General features: G+C 46.1%; 1 protein-coding gene across 1 annotated transcript in view; it reads right to left on the bottom strand.

The window, feature by feature from the left end:
• Positions 1 to 17,376, bottom strand: part of TMPRSS15 (transmembrane serine protease 15) — a 1,377,509-nt gene that overhangs the window by 636,412 nt on the left and 723,721 nt on the right. The window contains exon 14 of the mRNA XM_086934040.1: positions 15,041 to 15,130. Coding sequence (XP_086790166.1) covers positions 15,041 to 15,130 — 90 coding nt within the window. The remainder of the gene's footprint in view (positions 1 to 15,040; positions 15,131 to 17,376) is intronic.

Here is a 17,376-nt window from a genome sequence, read left to right as displayed (position 1 = left end):
GCTTGCGATGTCCAACGGCCGACGGCAGCACTTAACGGGTTAAAGAATCGCAATTGCCTATTTTGATGCATGAGCACCTATGGATTGTTAAAGAATCGCAATTAAAGAAATGTCTTGTAGCATTCATAAAGGATTTTTCAATTCCTAAACATTCCTTAATTGTGACTCGCAAATTGGAAGTCGCAGTTAAGGAATTGCTACCCATTCATTCCTATGGGCCTTGGCCCATAGGAATCAATAGAAATTGCATGTGCAATTTGCGGGTACCAAATAGGTATTCGCAAATTGCGCATGCAATTTCAAGGGTACAAGGTGCCAAAAGGACCCCTGCCTGTTGCACCCCTGAAATTGCATTGTGACCACATGTTGCACAACATGTAACTTTGAAAATTGCCTTTTAGTGCATTTTTCAAAGTTTTTGCAAATTACCGTCCAGGCTCATTTGACGGTAATTTGCAACCCCTAACAGCGAAACAGCTATTTCAATTTGCATTATGCATTGCATTTAAGGAATATCAATTTGCTATTCCTTAAATGCAATCGCAATTTAAGCAATAGCAGATTTTGCGAATCCTTAAATTGCGATTTTTGTATTTTCGATGATGCCTCCCAAATGCAAATCTACTGGTAGCAATGGGGCAGATTCTGAGAATCTGCCCAGTTTGCGACCGTTTTTTTCATTCATGCATGGGGCCATAAGTGATTTGCCCAGAATTACAAAATGTTGAGCTAATTAATGCTAGGATTTCACCCTTGTTCTCCATTTCTAAAGTTGGAAGCGGAATGGCACGTCTACTTCTCCTTTAGTCTAAGAACCCTCATTGGCAATATAAAGAAATCTAGGGCCAGATGAAGGTCACCAAATACGGGTCGGTAACAGCCGATTTCGTCCATTACCAACCAGTATTTGGAGATTGGGATGTAGGGGTCCAAAATTTTACAGAATCAGTAAATTTACCGATTCCGTAAATTTACCGATTCTGTAAAATACTGATTCGGTAAATTTACCGAATCGGTAAATCAATATGTAGGTGGCACTGCAAACAGTGCCACAGGCCCCTAAGAATTTGTTATTTACCATGTAATACTATTGCATGGTAAATAATGAATTCCTGTGTACATGCACATCTGTGCATGTACACCTGTGCCATGTGGCACACAGACATGCCCTAAGGGCATGTATGTGTGTCACATGGCACACAAGCCTGAATCAGGGGAGCAACAGGGTGTCAAAGTGACACCCTGTCCCCCTTGTCAATTCGGTAATTTTACCGAATCAGTATTTACCGATTCGGTAATTGCCATTGGTTCCTATGGGCCTCAAGGCCCATAGGAATCAATGGCAATTACTGAATCGGTAAATACTGACTCGGTAATTACCGAATTCTACAGATTCGGTAAATTAATCGGTAAAAATACCTACATAGCATTTACCTATTTGTAAATACTGGAAGGGTTGAGATTTTGATCAATACCTTATCACTATCGATCTAAAACCCCGGTCTGGTCGACTGAATCTTTATTGCCTGTCATTGAGGACAGAAGGTGCATCTGTTATCAAGTTAGCTCCCCCAGTAAAGGACTCTGCTTCGAAGGATCACAAACAACTTCTAGCTTTCAAAGATTTATTATAAGTTGCAGGTACAAGCATCTCAAGATGAGATTCACCAAATACACGGGCCCAACTACATACAAGTGTTCTCTGAAAGCCCTCAGACGAACAACAGAAACTATCAATACCAGTTCTAAAAACAATAGTGCCGTTAGCATAGACACGTATTGAAATCTATCGCTCATTTACAGGCGGAAGGAAATTACAGGTTAGGCTTTCCCTACCCTGCTCTAGATGGTATCCCTACTTAACCAGGTCTCAATCTATCAAAGGTGTCAGCAGTGAATGACTCCCAAAGGAAGCCACCCACTCTCGAACTCTTGGTGAAAACCTATAGTTCTCCAGTCATGACCCCTCTCTGCCTACCCATCCGCTCTCTAAAGGGTCCTCAGGCGTCTGCTCTAACTCCACCCAGGGGTGCTGTCCCTAATACAAAAATACAACAACATTTAGGACGCCCCTCGTGAGACGCCCCTCACGTGGTGTAGCTCCTGGCTTTTTCCATGATGAGGCCTTGCGGTTAGAGTCGACCTTGCTTCTCAGACTCGTCTCCGGCCCGCTGATACCCCTTAAACATTCCGGAACCCTCCTCCATGTCTGGTCCATTTCTTGAACAAGCTTCTATTCATTATATTAATAATTGAATACCCCCTTTTCTTTTCCAGACAGACATCTGCAGCCTGCTCCCAATTCTCATGGTTTTCCAACCGCCTTGCAACATTCCCCAACCCAGATTAATACGTATAAATCAACATTAAGACTTTCCAACTCTACTACATTTATAGCATTCAACTTCTTTAATTATTAGCATGTTAGTACTCATACTCTACTGATTTCGGTAAACACATCTATAAATCAAAAAGCCTACTCATTAATACTAAACATTAGTGCAATCCATATTGTGCATTTTAATCGCCTTCCCCCTCCCGCCTTGCTCTGGCCCTGAGGCCTACCACATTTCAACGTTTCCGTATGCCATCTTACATTTTAGCAGCTACACAACATGGATTCAGGAATAATCACGCTTAATAAAAGCTTATTATTTCACACATTTCTGTATTAGTTCCACTTCTATTTAAACTTCTATATTAACTACACATTTCAGAATACAACTTTGAATACTATCAGCACTCATGGCATTTCTCTTCATGATTTGTGCTTACTACGTGTAAGTGTGATGTATTTCTACATTTTGGTCAGTTTGCGCTCTCTCAGTTCCCCCCTTTGATGACCTCTCGGGGTCATCATTAATATTCAAACTGCAGTGATTGCTAGCATAACTCGTTTCTGTGTTTCCAAAGCCCTCAGACTCCGGTACTGACTATCTTGTATGGCAGCCAATCTCTGCAGCTGTTTACTCCGAGCTCTCTCTGACCTTCTTGATCTGTACCATTTGAATACCCTCACCAATCCCCACAACACAATCCCACAGATCAATATTATGATGATAGGTTTTAGTATTTTCCACACAAAGCTTTTGCCTAAAGTGGTGAGCCAACCTCCTGCGTCACTTATCCCCTGGCCCACCTTTTCCCAGACATTTTCTCTGCTCAGGTCTTCAATCTCCTTGTGAATATCAGTTATGTTCCTAATAACCTTTTCAAGGGGCTTCGAATTGTCTGGAATGTAAGTACAACATTCTTGGACCTTCAAAGCCTTACAGACTCCGCCCTCTTTTGCTAATAGGACATCTAAGGCAAGACGGTTCTGAAGAACCATAGCCCTTATCGATTGCATCTCTCCTTCTACCAGCATTAAGGACTGAGCAGTACTGGCAGACAACCTGTCTACGACTGTTGCTAGTCGTCTAATTTTAACATCATTAAGAATTAATCCTAGAAAAGGGAACACAGCTCCAAAGACATCTCCAACCATTTCTACACCTCCTACATCTCTCCTTCCCCTCGATGATGTCTTGCCCTCGATGATCTCTAAGTCTTGGGCATGGTATATTTTAGGGAAGATAATTGCCAAGTAACATGAGCCATACCAATTATCAGGTAGCTTCACGTAGGCATTTCTTCCACATACGAAATATACATTTGGAATCACTTGCATTCCCTTCAAGAAGTCCTTGGTGTAGTACTCTAAATTGAAAGCATGTTCACAGCTAACTTCTCCCACGTATACATTTTCATAATACGTTTTGGCCCTGTGAAGACATAACTTTCCTCTCTGCGTTCTATCTAAAGCTATTGGACCACTACTACCCTTTCTTTTGTGTACCTTTTCTTCGTCGGTCCAATCTGTTTTCCCTTGTCCTGATTTTTTCAAAATCTTTTGCCTCCTGTTTCGATCATCCACCTGCCCTATGAACTTTTTCTCGACCTCTGACACCTTGCATGTCAGGTTATTTCTGCGGGCATGTGAAGTGTCTAATGTAATCCAAGGAATGAAGAACTTGGCCAATCTGTCTTCACTCTTCCAGTAGTCCCATTTGTTCATCTGTTTATAATTTGGGACTTCTGGTAACACTGAGTCATAATTGGAGAAATAGTATTCAAAACTATCTCTCCCATAAAATATACTAAGCAATAAGCTACATGTAATGCCATATGTCAGCGGGAGGTGATGATATCGAATGCCTTCATCTACAGATGCCGGCAACTGCATGCAGACATAGCAGTCCTTGACCTCCATGGCATCCACATATTCATACAATAATTTTGCATAAGCATTTGACCTAAAGTCACCCTGGGACTCATCCACGTGTAACCTGCGGGCTTCTGCAGCTAATAACGCTTTCTCTTGTGTGTTTTCCCCTTTCCCACCAGCAACGGTGGGTGTAAGCGCCTCTACAGATTTCACATCAGTTACCTTTGCCTCTTCCTCACGTCCCCTTACATAGGAGACTGTCACTACTAAAGCTATTAATATTATCACTCCTACTATTAGTGTACCTATTATACATTTCGCTCTGCGGTTCTGGGTACCAGCCTCCATTTCGTCAGACAGTGTGGCTCTCTCGTAACTCTGCACAAAGTTCCTTTCTTTCTTTCTTTCCTTTACAGTCTCTTTTACTCCTTTTGTCTTGAGAACCACGCAACTGGAAGCTGACAACCTTTTCCGCAAAAGTTCTTTTTAGTTCGATATAGACAACCCTAGCCCTTCTCCATCAACTCAGGGAAAGTCCCTAAGATTCTCTGCTTCCTAGGCGCTAGGTAATCTTCTTTCCTTCTCGCTTATTTACAAAGTCTTTTAAGCATCCACTATCAGGCGCTCGCCTGCAGCTTCGACAGCAAAATTCAATATTTCCAGACGAAGATTGTGCTCTTCTGCGGCTGATATCTTTGAACCAAAATCAGGGAATTGCAATTCTGTGAGAAACATGTCCTTTATCTTGCTGAGGCGGGGAGGACGGGGGAGCATAAATGTCAGTGACCCTTCTTGTTCGACACCGGGCACTAACAATCTTATCTCCACGGTTACGATGGGCTCAGAACTGGACACCACCACCGCTCTGATCCTCCCTGTCACTGGTTTCGAAGCCATCTGTCGCCAGATATGTCCACTCAGGGGTGGAGTATCTTCTGTTAGGCACACGCACTCTTCTTGACCTCCTCAACTCTGGTGCCTCAGCGCCCTGAGCACCGTCTTCTGGGTCCGAGTCTTCTGATATTGGAGGAAGGGTTCTCTCCAGAGTTGACCTTAGGCTAGAGCTCCTTCTCTGCGGCCAATCAGCTTCTCCGCGTACCCTTCTACTCCGTCTTCGTCTCGTTGGTTCACGCTCTCTGTCAGACCTGTCAGTGTCTGATTCGTACTCCCAGCTACTTTCTCCTTCAGTAGCGTTGTCTGTTTCGCTGTTGTACTGACCGTCCTCAGCTTGGTCAGACTCGTTCCCTGCTTCCGCTGGCACCTCTACAGCTTGGCTAGCCCCCTCTATGGCTTCTCGGTCCGCTGCTGGACGTCTATCCGAGAGAGGAGCTGTTTCTATCAGAAGTGCTGGAACTCTCCGCGTATGCGACGCGTGGATCCAATTGGGCAGGCCTCCCACTTTCACGGCTGTGTTTGTGGTCAGGATGATCTGGAAGGGCCCACGCCAACGAACGTCCAAGCAGCTGCTTCTCACGTGCTTCTTCACCAGGACCCAGTCCCCAGGAAGCAAGTCATGACAAGGGTCCTGGCACGATGGTACCTCGGCAGCCTGCACCTGAAGGGACACAGAATGAATGGCGTCAGACAGCCCCTTACAATAGTCCAGGATCATATCATCTGTGATGCTAATCAATGCAGCAGTTGGGACAGAAGGTAACCTCATTGCTCTTCCCATCAGTACCTCATGAGGAGACAAACCAGTTCTCCTATCCGGGGTACTACGGAGGCTCATAAGGACCAATGGCAACGCATCAGGCCAACTCAAGGATGTTGATGAACACACCTTCGCAATTCTGGCCTTGATGGTGCCATTTATTTGCTCCACAATTCCTGAAGCCTCTGGTCGATAACTGCAATGCAGTTTTTGGTCTATATTCAAAGCTGCACAAATCATTTTCACAAGCGAGCTGTTGAAATGCGTTCCCCTATCTGATTCCAAAGAGGCCGGCACCCCGAAGCGCGGGATAAGCTCCCTGAGCAATATCTTAGCTACTGTGAGGGTGTCGCACCTGCGTGTAGGATATGCCTCAACCCATCTAGAGAAAACGCAAACAACCACCAGGATATAACGGAGGCGGCTGCACCTTGGCATTTCAATGAAATCTATCTGCATTCGATTGAATGGACCTCCTGACCTCCCTATGTGGCTCAGTGCAACTGGTGTCTTCTTCCCTACATTCAACTGCTGGCACGTCACACAACGCTGGCACACTGCTTCGGCTGCTACTCTGAACTTGGGGTTGTACCAGGTCTGTCTAAACACTCTCAGCATTGCGTCTCTTCCTAAGTGGACAGGACCATGTATTTGTCGGGCCATTGGGCTCACCATCTCATTGGGCAACACTGCTCTGCCATCTGCTGAAACCCAGAAATGGGCCTCCCCCACCACACATCCTGCCTTTTGCCATGTCTCCTTTTCACAGTCAGGAGCACTTTCTTGCATCTCCTTCAGTTCGTCCCAAGTATCAACAGTTTCCAATATCATAGCTAATTCAGTCTTTACATTTATTCCACCCACTTCCACCTCGGTGAAAGAGTACCCTGTTTCCGCGCAATACCGTGCGACTTCGTCGGCATATCTATTGCCTTGTGACACGAAGTCCATATTTCTGGTATGTGCGGTGCATTTCACAACTGCGATACCTGCTGGACATTGCAATGCCTCTAACAACAGGCGCACAAACTCTCCATTGCGAATGGGAGAGCCTGAAGAGGTCATGAAACCTCTTTGAGACCACAACTGCCCGTAATCATGAACTACCCCGTAACCATATTGACTGTCAGTGTATATGGTGACTCGGATTTGATTGCTTGCCAGGCAGGCACGCGTCAGGGCAATAATCTCGGCTACCTGAGCGGAGTGTACTCCTTCCAGGCATCCAGCTTCCACTACTCCAGTAATTGTACACACAGCGTAAGCTGCTCTTAACTGCCCAACTTCGTCTCTTACACATGAGCCATCGACAAAGAAAATTTCATCTGGGTCAGTCAGTGGCTCATCTACGATGTCGGGTCTTGGTTTGGTGCATAGTTCAGTCACATCGAGGCAGTCATGGTCTGTACATTCTTCATCATCCTCAATATCATTTGGAAGTGGCATTAAGGTAGCAGGATTTAAAACAGAGCATCTCCTGAGGGTCACGTTCTCTGCAGCAAGAATGACTTGCTCATAGCGCGTGAGCCTGCTATTCGTCAGATGCTGAGTTTTAGTCCTGGTCATCAACAATTCAACAGAGTGGGGCACATGCACCTCTAACGGATGCCCCATAACAATATTCTCACACCTCTCAATGCTAACACCTGTTGCAGCAACGGATTTGAGACATCCGGGCAACGCTGCGGCTACTGGGTCTAGAGTAGCCGAGAAATACGCGACTGGTCTACGGGCATTCCCATGGATTTGGACTAACACAGACAGCGCGCATCCCTCTCTCTCACAGCAGTAGAGCAAGAATGGTTTATCGTAATCTGGCATTCCCAGAGCCGGAGCACGACACAAGTCCTCTCTCAGCTGCAGGAACGCCATCAAACAGTCTTTGTCCCATGGTACCGGATCACTCACCTCCTTGTGCGTCAGTTTTTGTAAGGGCTTTGCTTTCAGTGAAAAGTTTGCGATCCACTGTCGGCAATATCCCACCATTCCTAGAAACATCCTGACTTCTCTCTGCGTTTTAGGCGCACTCATCTTCATGATGGCCTCTATCCTGTCTGGTGACACCTTCCGTTTCCCTTTCTCAATTCTGTGTCCCAAGTACTGTACCTCTGTCAGGCAGTACTGCAATTTTCCCGGGGACACCTTATGCCCATTTTCGGCTAGATGGTTTAACAAAGCAATAGAGTCTTCCCTGCAAGCTTCCTCTGTCTCTGACGCCACAAGGAGGTCGTCTATGTACTGGACCAGAACTGACCTCTGGGGCAGTACTGGACTTTCAAGATTTCTCTTCAGGAGCTGGTTGAAGATCGATGGGCTCTCTGTATACCCCTGAGGAATACGACACCATGTTAGGACGCGACCTTCCAGCTTAAATGCGAAAAGAAAATGGCTTTCTTCGTCCAAAGGGATCGAAAAGAAAGCCTGGCAAAGATCAATTACAGTGAACCATTCTGCTTGGAACGGTATCTGAAACAGTATCACTGATGGATTCGGTACCACTGGACAACACGAAACGACTATGTTATTAATCTTTCTGAGGTCCTGCACTATCCGAAATTTCCCATTGGGTTTCTGCAGACCCATAATCGGGGAGTTACATGGACTACCCACGATTTCCTTCAGTATTCCCTGCTTAATCATGGACTCAATCACGGGTTGTATACCTGCAATCGTTTCTGGTGTCAATTTATACTGAGGGGTTCTTGGGAACTCAGCATGTGGTTTCACTACAATTTTCACTGGGTCTACTCCTTTCACCAACCCAATCTCTTCCCCAGTGAAATCCCATACTTCTGGAGCAACGGTCTCTCTCAGATCCCAGGGGAGCTCGTCTACTATCAAAGTGGGATACAGTTCCACACATATTCTGGAATTGGCGACTTTGAAGTCAGCATCATCATCATTAGTCAATACCTCCACGCCCTGTGGTGTGCAGTATATAGTGCAATTTAACTTGCACAAAAGGTCTCTTCCTAGCAGACATACAGGACTAGAATCGCAAACCACAAACTGGTGCTCATCACTGTACTTCCCTATTTTCACCTGCACGGGTTCCGTCAGAGGACTGGTCATTCTCCTGTTAGCGACCCCCACCACTTGTATGGTCTCTCCAGACATAGGCAGGCCTGGCACGGCGGCTGACCTGATCGTGGAACGGGTGGCTCCTGTGTCCACTAGAAATGTCGTGGGGAACCCTGCCACTTCGGCCTCAACATAGGGTCCCCTCTGATCCACCTCCAGAGCTGCCCCGAGGGTGCAGTCATCCCTTTCCACCCTCTGTCCCGTTAGTGGGTCCACATAATAGCATTCTTCTCCCCCGACAAACAGGGGCATCTGTCTATAGGTCTTACCCATAGTCCCTACTCTGGGTGGCTGCGGGAACTGAGCTCGGGGAGGTGGCCCCCCCCCTTTGAGCACCTTCCCCTGGTACTGTGTTACCCCTCTTGCAGGCACACTCTGGGTCTCGTCCTCCTCTACCTCCTGGTCTCCTATCTCAACATTATAGGGACACTCGCGTTTCCAATGTCCCACCTCGTTACACTGGTGGCACCTAGTTGTTTTCTTTAAGGTAGTTATCTCTATCCTGGGTCTAAAGGTGGAGTTCTCCCCATTGTCCTTGTTCTGACTGTACTGTTTCTTTCCTCCAGTACCTGTTCCCGGTTGCTGTTGCTGCTGTCCCCCCTTCCCAGCTGCCTGCATCTGTACCACCATCAGTTTCTCCTTTAGTTTCTTAGCCTTGGAGTCTATCTCATCACAGCAGTACCTAGCATACCTCAGTATTTCGTCTAGGGGTTTATTTTGCCAACAGATCAAGTGTTGCTGTATCATTAAACTAATATCCGGTCTCAGACCCAAGACGAACTTGGACACAAATTGCCCTATGTCCTTTGGATCCATTACATCCAGACCGCTATACTGTTTGAACGCCTTCAGCAATCTCTCATAGTATTCGTGAACTGTCTCTTTGGGTTCCTGTCTTGTTCGGTCAATTTTTACCCAATCTATGTCTTGCATTGGTACTTTATCTTTCAGCCAAGTCATTACTCTCTCGAACTTTGCCATCACACTCTCAGACGGCCCATTAGTCTTAGCATCTCTCTCGGGCTCTATGGTGGGCCACTCAGCGCTAACCTTGCATGCGGTCCACAAATCCCCTGGCACTACTATGTCAAACAGCGTGTTCAAATCTATCCATAGGACCTTTGAGATTTTTACGAATCTCTCAACTTGCTTATACCACTCCACTGGGTTTTCCCGCAATTTGGGGAAAGAGGTGGTAAAAGCAGCTAAATCCCCCCTACTCCAAGGGACGTGGACATAGGTCCCATTTGCGACTTCCCTCAGAGGGTATGTCTCTACTCCCTGCTGTCCTCCTGGTGTCATCATAAGTGTGCTTCTCCTGACGGTCCCTCTCTTGGACCACCTCTCTTCCCACTTATCTAGGGCCCTCCATGTCCTTATTCCAGTGATCAGTTCCCTTATGTGTGTTTTCAATCCGATGGTTCGCTTCTCATCTAGATCTCGGTCTGCGTAATGTAGCCTGTGGTTGCCCTGTAAGGCTTTGGTCCTTGACAGGTCTACCATGTATTTGCCTGCTAGTTCCACTAATTTCTCGTGGGTTGCCCTCGCCTTTCGAGTTACGTCCTTTGCTATGAACAGAATTTCATCCTGCTCATACATGTCCATTCTTTCTAAGGGCAGGGTACCGTCTACCATGTCATCCAGATCTGACTTTAAGCTGGAGACATCGAGTCTTTTGGCTTTTAATTCTGCTCGCAACATCTCCTTCGAGGGAGGTTCACAGGTGTCTCTCCCATCCCAACTCCGGGCCCTTCGTTTGGGTTCGGGGGAGTTGGGGAGTGCTCTCTCTTGTTCCCATCTCTCCAGATCCCATGCTCGGCCATCTGATCTTGGAAGGTGATGGAACACAGGCCTGTTACCCCCTATCTTACTCTGTCCGTTCTCTCCTCTTTTCTCACAGTAGGACTCTCTATTATTCTCCCTTCGATCACCATTCTCTCTTGGCCTCGTATCACTCAGTATATGATACGATCCTTCCTGGTTTCCCATATTCCCTGGGGTGCGCTCATGTCCGTCATCACAGGGACTATGGTGCGGCCTTTCGCAACTCCCACTCTGCTCTCTATTGTCTGGCACGCAGTGGATACACTTAAAGCTGTCTCTGTACTCCCGAGCCCTTCTATCTTCATCACTACATAGTGGGCGAGACACCCCCCCCGTTTTCCAGGTCTGATCTACCTCCACTCCGGGCCCAATGGGTGCCTCTCCTACTGTCTTTCTCCCTCCCGTCCCACTCCGGACTGCTCTCTTCAGCCCCGCAGTGAGTCCGGGCTCTGCTGTCCTGCCTTTCTCTTTCAGCTTCCGCCACTATGATGCTCTTGTGAGCCTCAACTGCCTCGTCCCATTGCTTCATGTACTCGTTTAACTCTTGAAAGGATTTCCGTCCTGGTCCCCTCATATCCTCTGGGTATCTAATGTTCCCCAGATCCCCTGCCGTGGGTACTGGGGTACTCCACTCTCTTGGTATCGGCAACTGGCTTGGGGAGTTGATCGTATCATTCCTCCTTGCCATCTCTGTTCTTTCTCTGTCCCTCCGTACCCGTTCCTCCCCTCTAGCTCTCTCTGGGTCATATATCGATACTATAGGGCCTATGGTAACAGGTACCTGTAGTGCATCAGGTAACGCGTAGGATGTGGCACACTCCATTTCTGGCGCTCTTTGCACCACAAACCTCCCGACCACCTGTTGCACCTGGCTAGGCTGGGACAGTTCTTTCCTTGCAGCAGGATCCCATTCGGAACTGGGAAGCGGCCCATGCTCTCCTGCATTGCCCCCCCCTTTCTCGGCATCTCCTTCTGCTCTGTTATACGGAGGCGGCCTGTCTGTCAATAATCTGTTTATCAGGCTATCCTCTGTCTCGCTCTCGTCATCCTCTTCTAGGGGGCTTTTATTTCCGGGCATCTCTAACACTGGATACAATTTGTTTACTTCCAGGTTATGCGCCCTCCATCTTTTAGCATCCTCATCCCACTTGGCATCCTGTACTGCTCTTACCGAGCGTTTCACTCTTTCCTGCCGTCTGTTCATGTTCTTTTCATGCGCTGCCCTAATCCATGCATTAAGGGCTTCAAACTGAGTTGGTCTAGGCAAGGGTCTCGTAGAGGTCATAATTGCTTTTAATCTGTGTAGCACCTCTAATCTGAACGTCCCGTACTTCGGGAACGTGAGTTCCTCATTTCCATCTGTCATCTTACTCCACTCCGAGATCCACAAAATCGTGTGCAACCCAACATTTGACCCCATGTAACGCGCTGGCGTACCCTCCGGCGGGGCTTCTTCCCCTTCATACGATCCCCTACGTTCTCTTTTAAACAGCGCTTTTAACCATTTAAAACACTTCATAATTATGCGCAAGATTTCCAGCTTGAATACTCTGTTTACTTCCTGATGACAATCCACCAATCCTAGCGCGGCTTTGCTAGCTGGCCTATCCCAGCGCGGTCTTTCACCGGCCGGCCAATCCCAGCGCGGCACCTTCTGACGTCACTAGTCTCCGCTTCGCAGCAGCACCCCTCCTTTCTCAGCTCTCCTCGCGGTCATGCATGCGTCCCATTCATACTCTGAAAAATGACTACTTCCGACCAAGCGGTCACTTCCCTCGACTGTACGTCCACAGTCTATCTGTAATTATCAACACAACTGACGAGATGTCTGTCGTCACTCTGATAGGTTCTTTACGCACACAGTAACTTCCGACCAGCGTCTGTTACTCGCGCACTCACTCCCCCTATCTGGTCCTTCGGGCGGTCACTGGTACCTCATGACCCCCTTCACCCTAGTTAACAATTACTCTGAGTGTCCGATACACCCGAACCACTTAAGCTCTCCTTGAGCCTAAGATTTCCACCGGTTGCGCGCGCTCACAACCTGTTCCACAGTCTCTCTACAGTCATTCAACTCCGCCAAACATTACACGTAGATACAATACAAAACACCGCAATCTTAACACGCATGACCCTTTATACTCACTCTCGACCGATACTGCTGCTTCTCTGCTTCACGTCATCCGGTCCTTCTTCCACGGGCGGTTCTTCCGATCTTCGGTCTCTAGGGGGCTTGGGGTAATCTAACCTGGCCTAGATCACCTTCCTCAAGAAGGCAACCATTCTCTATAGCTACCAACTGGAAGGGTTGAGATTTTGATCAATACCTTATCACTATCGATCTAAAACCCCGGTCTGGTCGACTGAATCTTTATTGCCTGTCATTGAGGACAGAAGGTGCATCTGTTATCAAGTTAGCTCCCCCAGTAAAGGACTCTGCTTCGAAGGATCACAAACAACTTCTAGCTTTCAAAGATTTATTATAAGTTGCAGGTACAAGCATCTCAAGATGAGATTCACCAAATACACGGGCCCAACTACATACAAGTGTTCTCTGAAAGCCCTCAGACGAACAACAGAAACTATCAATACCAGTTCTAAAAACAATAGTGCCGTTAGCATAGACACGTATTGAAATCTATCGCTCATTTACAGGCGGAAGGAAATTACAGGTTAGGCTTTCCCTACCCCGCTCTAGATGGTATCCCTACTTAACCAGGTCTCAATCTATCAAAGGTGTCAGCAGTGAATGACTCCCAAAGGAAGCCACCCACTCTCGAACTCTTGGTGAAAACCTATAGTTCTCCAGTCATGACCCCTCTCTGCCTACCCATCCGCTCTCTAAAGGGTCCTCAGGCGTCTGCTCTAACTCCACCCAGGGGTGCTGTCCCTAATACAAAAATACAACAACATTTAGGACGCCCCTCGTGAGACGCCCCTCACGTGGTGTAGCTCCTGGCTTTTTCCATGATGAGGCCTTGCGGTTAGAGTCGACCTTGCTTCTCAGACTCGTCTCCGGCCCGCTGATACCCCTTAAACATTCCGGAACCCTCCTCCATGTCTGGTCCATTTCTTGAACAAGCTTCTATTCATTATATTAATAATTGAATACCCCCTTTTCTTTTCCAGACAGACATCTGCAGCCTGCTCCCAATTCTCATGGTTTTCCAACCGCCTTGCAACATTCCCCAACCCAGATTAATACGTATAAATCAACATTAAGACTTTCCAACTCTACTACATTTATAGCATTCAACTTCTTTAATTATTAGCATGTTAGTACTCATACTCTACTGATTTCGGTAAACACATCTATAAATCAAAAAGCCTACTCATTAATACTAAACATTAGTGCAATCCATATTGTGCATTTTAATCGCCTTCCCCCTCCCGCCTTGCTCTGGCCCTGAGGCCTACCACATTTCAACGTTTCCGTATGCCATCTTACATTTTAGCAGCTACACAACATGGATTCAGGAATAATCACGCTTAATAAAAGCTTATTATTTCACACATTTCTGTATTAGTTCCACTTCTATTTAAACTTCTATATTAACTACACATTTCAGAATACAACTTTGAATACTATCAGCACTCATGGCATTTCTCTTCATGATTTGTGCTTACTATGTGTAAGTGTGATGTATTTCTACATTTTGGTCAGTTTGCGCTCTCTCAATACCGAATCGGTAAAATTTGGTATTTTCGAATCAGTAAAAGCCATTTACCCACATCAGGCCCTAAATGTCTTAAAACAGTTACATGTGTGCTTTAAAGATTTTCCAGTACCTTCCTATGTTTTAATATTGCTTCATTGTTATGTTAAGCGACGTAAACAAAAGAACAGGAACTTAAGGGAACTCCAAGCAATAAGCACGGTGCATGAATTAGGGCAAAATAAGGGGTGGCAAGGGCATGTGGTGACAATGTATAAATACAAAGAAAACTAAGCAAGAGCAACCGCCATCTCCAGGGTAGTGCGTCCGAGTGCTGTGCAAGCAGTTAGCGAAGCACCGAACGGGAAGCTTCATCAAATACGATGCAGCATAGAAATTCGAGGACAGAGGGACATATAATCCAAGCAATGCCAAAGTCATTATAGAAGCTGAGCGTTGGAGAAGCACTGAAAAAAAATCCTAGCAGAGAAAAGTGACAAGGACTTGTCACCCGAGTGATGTAAAGGTAAAAACAGAGCAGAGGCTACACAGCAAGGGAAGAAAATAGTTCCAGCCCCTCAGCTCTCATATGTTACTTTGATCGCTCTTGTGACTTACAGAAGGCCAGGTTAGGATACATCTGAGGATAATTCATTGAGCTGAAGGTGCCATTTGATTCCCAAAGTTCTCGGGGTCCCCCACAATCAGCTGTAAAAGAGGAAAAACACATTTTTTATTTGCTAACGTGCATTTTAGGTCATTTTAAATTGAGCAGACAGCTATTTTGAAGTGATTCCAAAAACGTGATTTAAAGGTTTTTCGCAAAGGTGTAGACATTAATGCCAGCATTCAATGTATAGGTCCAAGGTAATAGTGTATGTCATGATGTATGGAATGATACAAAACAGTTGTTTCTTCTTATTTCTAGAGGACAACTTAACTGCAAGACAGTTCCACCATTGTATGCAAAATGTTGTAATCACAAATCCCTTTGAGAGCTCTGACTGTTTAGCCATATATTTCTCAGTAACAGCCATAACATAACTATTACAGAATAAGCTGTGTCAGCCACTGTTTACAACCCTTCCTATAAAAGTCATTCAGACAACTGGTGGAACTGAAGAAACAGCAGCATCTGGAAGTTACAGGAACACTACCAGACTCATTTCGAAGCAGATTTACTACAGGGCTTATTCATGGGAGGGTTGCACCACCGGAGTGTCACTTTTTCTGACTCTCCGGCAGCGCAAACCTCTCAGCAAAATCTATGAGGCCACACTAGGCCACTTTGCATGGCTTTGAATGACCTCAAAGATATGGAGTAAGGCCAAGCAGCGCAAGTAACTGCGTTGCTTTGTTCTGCACAAGGGAGGTGTTCCCGGTGTGGTGTGGTGAGTTTTCCCATGCAACACCCATGGACTTTGACGCTGCCCCAGATTTACTTAGTCACGGAAACCTGGGGCAGCGACAAAACCTTACGCCTCGCCAGAGCAGGCATAACGATAAGAAATGTTTTTATTTTGCCTCGTTTTCATCTCTTTCCATATGTGCTGCACACATAGAAAGAGGAACATGCCAACAATGATTGTTTTTGTGCAGGAAAGTGTCCTTCCTGCACAAAAACAATCATCCGCACAATGCAGGCACCCTTGCAACATGATACAAGGGAGTCTGCATTTGAGCAGGGCTGCTGTTTGTGTGCCCGAGCAGGGAAGAAGGACAGTAATTCGCTGTGTTTTGTAGTTATAGTGCATTCCTGCTCTTTTCTTTTGACACATGGCAGCAGAGCAGGAAGGCCTGCAGCGGTGCCGTGCGTCAAAAGTTTGTAAATGAGGCTGAGAGGAAAATGCCTCTCACAATTGTTTTAGTGCAGGAAGGTGCCAGATCCTGCACAAAAATAATCCTGCATTCAATACAGACACACTTGCACTGCGGTGCAAGGGTGCCTGCGTTAGTTCTAGGAAGCAAATTGTGGACCAGCGCAGGGGGGAAGGAGAGAAATGCATCATATTTCATAAAGATGGTGCATTCGTGTCCTTTCACATTGGTGTACTGCAGTGAAGCAAGAAGACTTGTGGTACCGAGCTTCACCAAGTTTCCTATAAATGAGGCCTTGCATGTTGGAGAAATGCAGCACAGCGATTATAGGGCAACATTAAGGTGCCTTGGGGCATATTATCAAGGGTTTTTTTTTCCGCTTTTTTGGTTTTAAAAGCCAGGAAAGCGGAGATAAAATTATCTCCCTATTACCTAGCTGTGGCTAACACCAGTTAGCGACAGCTAGTAGGAGATAGCGACCATCTTGGGCCCCACTTTGCATGTCAGTGATATTTATCACTAATGACATGCAAAGTGGGCGTGACAAGATGTTAGCGACTGGAAACAGTCTCTAACATCGCTATCTCCTATTACCAACTTTTGGAGATATTCGCGCTAAGCGCGAATATCTCCAAAAGCTATCTCCTGCCCAGAGCAGTTCTTAGCCATGTTATCCAATGGGAGGTGGATAGCATGGCTGAGAGCATTAGCTCGGTAATGCATGAATATCGCTGACTTTTCAGCGATGTTCATGCATTGCGGCTGATTTTTATCGCATTTGCGATAAACCTTGGTAATACCAAGGTTTATCTGCGATAAAAATCGCCGCAGCTCAGCGGTAAATTTTTGTCTCTAACCAAGCAATAGCGATAATTATCGCTATTGCTTGGTAATATGCCCCCAGATTTTATACTGGAAGGGGAACCTTTCAGTAGAAAAACTATGCTTTAATACTTTTCTCACTTTGCATGTGTGCTGTACAATACAGGACACATGCAAAGTTGGAATAATGTGACGACTTTTAAATGTTTCCCAAGGTTCATTCATGCCTTAAGGAGGCATAATATATTTATGAAAATCCCAGTGTATAAATGTTGGTAGATAATGATTTGTATCACAACCCATGGTGTCTGTAT

Source organism: Lissotriton vulgaris, chromosome 8 (genome assembly GCF_964263255.1).
Source record: "Lissotriton vulgaris chromosome 8, aLisVul1.2, whole genome shotgun sequence".
NCBI classification, from domain to species: domain Eukaryota; kingdom Metazoa; phylum Chordata; class Amphibia; order Caudata; family Salamandridae; genus Lissotriton; species Lissotriton vulgaris.
The sequence above is the reverse complement of the archived record's forward strand: the minus strand, read 5'-3'. Positions and strand labels throughout refer to the sequence as shown.